Raw genomic sequence first — 3,561 nt, 5'->3', positions numbered from 1 at the left:
CTGTCATGAAATAATGGCAGTCCTGCAATGCCTTTTATTTTCATTTAAAGTAGCCTGAATATAATTACGCCCACCATAATCTAGAAAAAAAATCCACAGAACGAAAGGAAAGTTCATCAACAGAACCTTTTTGAGGATCACAAAAAATCGGACCTACTCATAGTTTGAATTCGAATTGCTTTATGGATTCGAGTCAAGCCCTTTTCCCGCATCCCGAACTCAAAATTAACATTTAATCAAATCTTTAAGAAACCTATATTGAAGGACATCAAGGAGTTTTTTGATTGAAGAACCTAATTTTCTTTCAGCCCAGCCCATCTCACTAACAGGGAGTGTTTCTTTCCATTCAATCGTATGCGAAGCAATAGATCAATGGCATTTCGTCCCGAAACATAAACAAGGACCGACCTTACTTTCACCACTACCTACGAGTAGTCCAATTCTCTCGTTGGCCTCTTCCTAGTCTTCGACGTCGATCTTGCGTGAAGGAACACACGGCATACAGCGTTTAGTATGTACGAGTACGTAGATTTGAGATACATACGTACGTTCACTGTACGTATTTGTACTGTACTTTGAGAGATCCTCCCAGGAATTCCCCCCGCCCCTCAAACAATGCTAAGCTCATCATTCAGTAACAGATACAAACATAAATGTAGATCCAGGATGTGCTGGCGACCAATGATTTATTTAATACTTGAGCACGTAGTACAGAATGAAATACAAAATACCAGGTGAGAACATTCCTTTCAAGACGTCATCATGCGAGGCGCGATATTCATGGCCATGAGCTCTTGGAAGAGCAATTTGGCTGCATAGGGCAGCTTGACCTGCGAGATTTGGGTCTTGTTCTTGCAGCCTTTGCACTCGTAGGTATTGGCTCTCAGATTGGCAATGGCGATCATGCCACAGAGGTTACACACGTGCACGCGATACGGATCCGAGACTTCGAAAAGACGCTCGCGCAAAAATTGGGCCGCTCCGTGCGAGATTTGACAATCTATTGAAAGAAAGAGACAAGGAGAGTGCGTTAGGGAGAAATCATTGCAATGGCCACATGATCACTTCATTCAAGTGAACATGGGTGCACATTCTGAAACAGGTCACTTTTCCCCAAAACGGTGTGTTCATGGCGACAATTTGCCTGCAATACAATATTAGTTCACACTTTGCCCGTTTTGTTTGGTGAGCTAGCTTGCAGTAAAAGTAGGGCAGATTGTTTCGGCTTCTAACACGGATGAATTGACAAGGAGAAATGCTACATTTGTTACGGCGACACTTATAAGAAGTAATTAAAAAAAAATGCAGACTGCCTAATGGAATATGGTTTCCGAGCAGTTTTACTTAACTTCAATTTTTAATATTATTTGATTGACTATTTTTAGAATTTTACAATTAGAGTTGGCGGAGCTGGCTAGCTCTTGAATATTGTTTATTTAAGATTTTTTTTTATTTGGGCCGCCAGACCTGCAATGCCTTGAACACCCACGTCTTTTGGCAAATTCAAAGAATTATATTATAAAAATGGGTCCCCCCTCAACAATATCAATGGGGGTAATCTATGTTCGGACTACCGAAGCTCAACATTCACGTGTGACTGAAAGGGGTTTGTTTAAGAATTTTTTTCCCACCGACCTAGTACTAATTAGAGGTAAACCCTACTACATTACACGTGCTAAAAACAATTTTTGATCCAAAAATGATGGCCCAGATTTAAACATTCTAATTGGTTTTTCGTTAATGCTACTAAAAATATTCGTAGTTATAAGCAAAAAAAGGTACTAGATGAAAGTCAGAACTGATGGGCTTACAACTTATTTGCGTAGTACAAGTGAGCTCATCTATATTTTTGCATCTTTTATATTCGATTGATATGACTATGACTCATGGTATAGTATGGTTAGCCGCCTAGAAAGTACTTTTTTATAACTCCTACACAAAATCATTTTGACATTTTTAGATGCCTAACATCCTACATAACTTCTCCATTTTCTCACATCTTTTTGTAATCAACTCCATTGACGCAAGAAAAATTATGAATGTATTTTCAAGCGAACCGCCCTAATATTTCCTCATATTTAACAATTCATCTTGATTTTGTTGTTTTTGCTTTCAAATAGAGACAATGCTTGAGATATGAACGAAAAAGGGCAATGTACATAAAACCCATTGATTACGTCGCCGTAAAACAAATTGTCTCATTTTCCCCTCTTTTTGTCATAACTTGACACTTGCCGCCTAGAGTCGCTCGTCTTCCAGCTTCATCAAACCTACCTCGCTCCATCTCTCCGAAACGGAGTCCTCCATCTCGAGCACGACCTTCCATGGGTTGTCGGACGAGGATCTGGACGGGTCCACGGGCTCGACTGTGGATCTTGTCGTCCACCATGTGCTTCAAACGTTGATAGTAGGTGGGGCCCAGGAACACTTGGGCGTTGATCTTCCGCCCAGTGTGACCACTGTACATCACCTGTTAAAGACAAAAATGAGGTTTAATTTCCCTTCAGGCGGCGGAGTTGGCGGTCATCGGCTAGGCTTACCTCGTTGCCTCTAGGTTGGTAGTTGTATTCACTCAGAAGTTTGGAGATCTTCTGCACATCCACAGCGTCGTTGAAGGGCGTGGCATCGCCCACTTCACCCTTATTGGAGCCCAATTTGCCCTGAAGGCATTCGATCAAATGCCCAATGGTCATACGAGATGGGATGGCGTGGGGGTTGATGATAATATCCGGCGTGATGCCCTCGCAGGTGAAGATCATGTCCTCTTGGCGGTACTGAATACCGCAGGTTCCTTTTTGGCCGTGCCGCGAGGCGAACTTGTCGCCAATCTGCGGGATTCTCGGGGATCGCACCCGGATCTTGACGAATTTATTGGCATCCTGGTTCAAAGTGATCATAACCTGGTCCACGATTCCGGTCTCGGAATTCCTCAAGAACGTGGAAGCATCCCGTTTCGAGTATCGCTGGGTCTTTCCCTCTAATTCGTCGTCATTCTCCTGGATCTTGATGGTCTTCCCGATCACCACATCATCGCCAGAGACTCTCAAACCCGGTGCGATGATCCCATCGTCGTCCAACTTGTCATAAATAGCGTTCCTCATGCCTTGACAAGTATCTCGAGATGGCTTCTCAAAGCATTCATCTTGATCTCCCCGCTTCAGCTCTGAGTCCTTATAGGATCGCATGAACACGGATCGGAAGAAGCCTCGATCCACAGCCGAGGAGTTCAAGATCACGGAGTCCTCCTGGTTGTATCCGGTGTAAGTGGCAATGGCCACAATGGAGTTGATCCCAGCGGGCAATTCACTGAACCGCAGATAATCCATACTTCTCGTGGTCACCAAGGGTTTCTGTGGGTAGTACAACACGTGGGCCAGCGTGTCCATTCTCACGTGGAAGTTGGTGATGTACACGCCCATGGCTTGCTTGCCCATAGCGGATTGGTAGGTGTTCCTGGGCGATTGGTTGTGATCCGGGAAGGGAATGATGGAGGCGCACACGCCCAAAATCATGGCCGGATGGATTTCACAATGGGTCCAAGTTTGACAATAGAACGACCCG

General features: G+C 44.1%; 1 protein-coding gene across 1 annotated transcript in view; it reads right to left on the bottom strand.

Annotated features, from left to right (window-relative positions):
• Positions 1-669: 669 nt before the first annotated feature.
• The window catches only part of LOC131892830 (DNA-directed RNA polymerase II subunit RPB2), a 7,795-nt gene continuing 4,903 nt past the window's right edge, over positions 670-3,561 (bottom strand). Inside the window, exons 7-9 of the mRNA XM_059242685.1 lie at positions 2,541-3,561; positions 2,275-2,470; positions 670-1,000 (exon numbers count right to left, since the gene is read on the bottom strand). The exon at positions 2,541-3,561 is cut by the window's right edge and continues 54 nt beyond it. Of these exons, the coding sequence (XP_059098668.1) occupies positions 750-1,000; positions 2,275-2,470; positions 2,541-3,561 (1,468 nt within the window). The 3' untranslated portion in view covers positions 670-749. The remainder of the gene's footprint in view (positions 1,001-2,274; positions 2,471-2,540) is intronic.

The sequence above is a fragment of the Tigriopus californicus genome, chromosome 2, assembly GCF_007210705.1.
Source record: "Tigriopus californicus strain San Diego chromosome 2, Tcal_SD_v2.1, whole genome shotgun sequence".
NCBI classification, from domain to species: Eukaryota; Metazoa; Arthropoda; class Copepoda; order Harpacticoida; family Harpacticidae; genus Tigriopus; species Tigriopus californicus.
The sequence above is the reverse complement of the archived record's forward strand: the minus strand, read 5'-3'. Positions and strand labels throughout refer to the sequence as shown.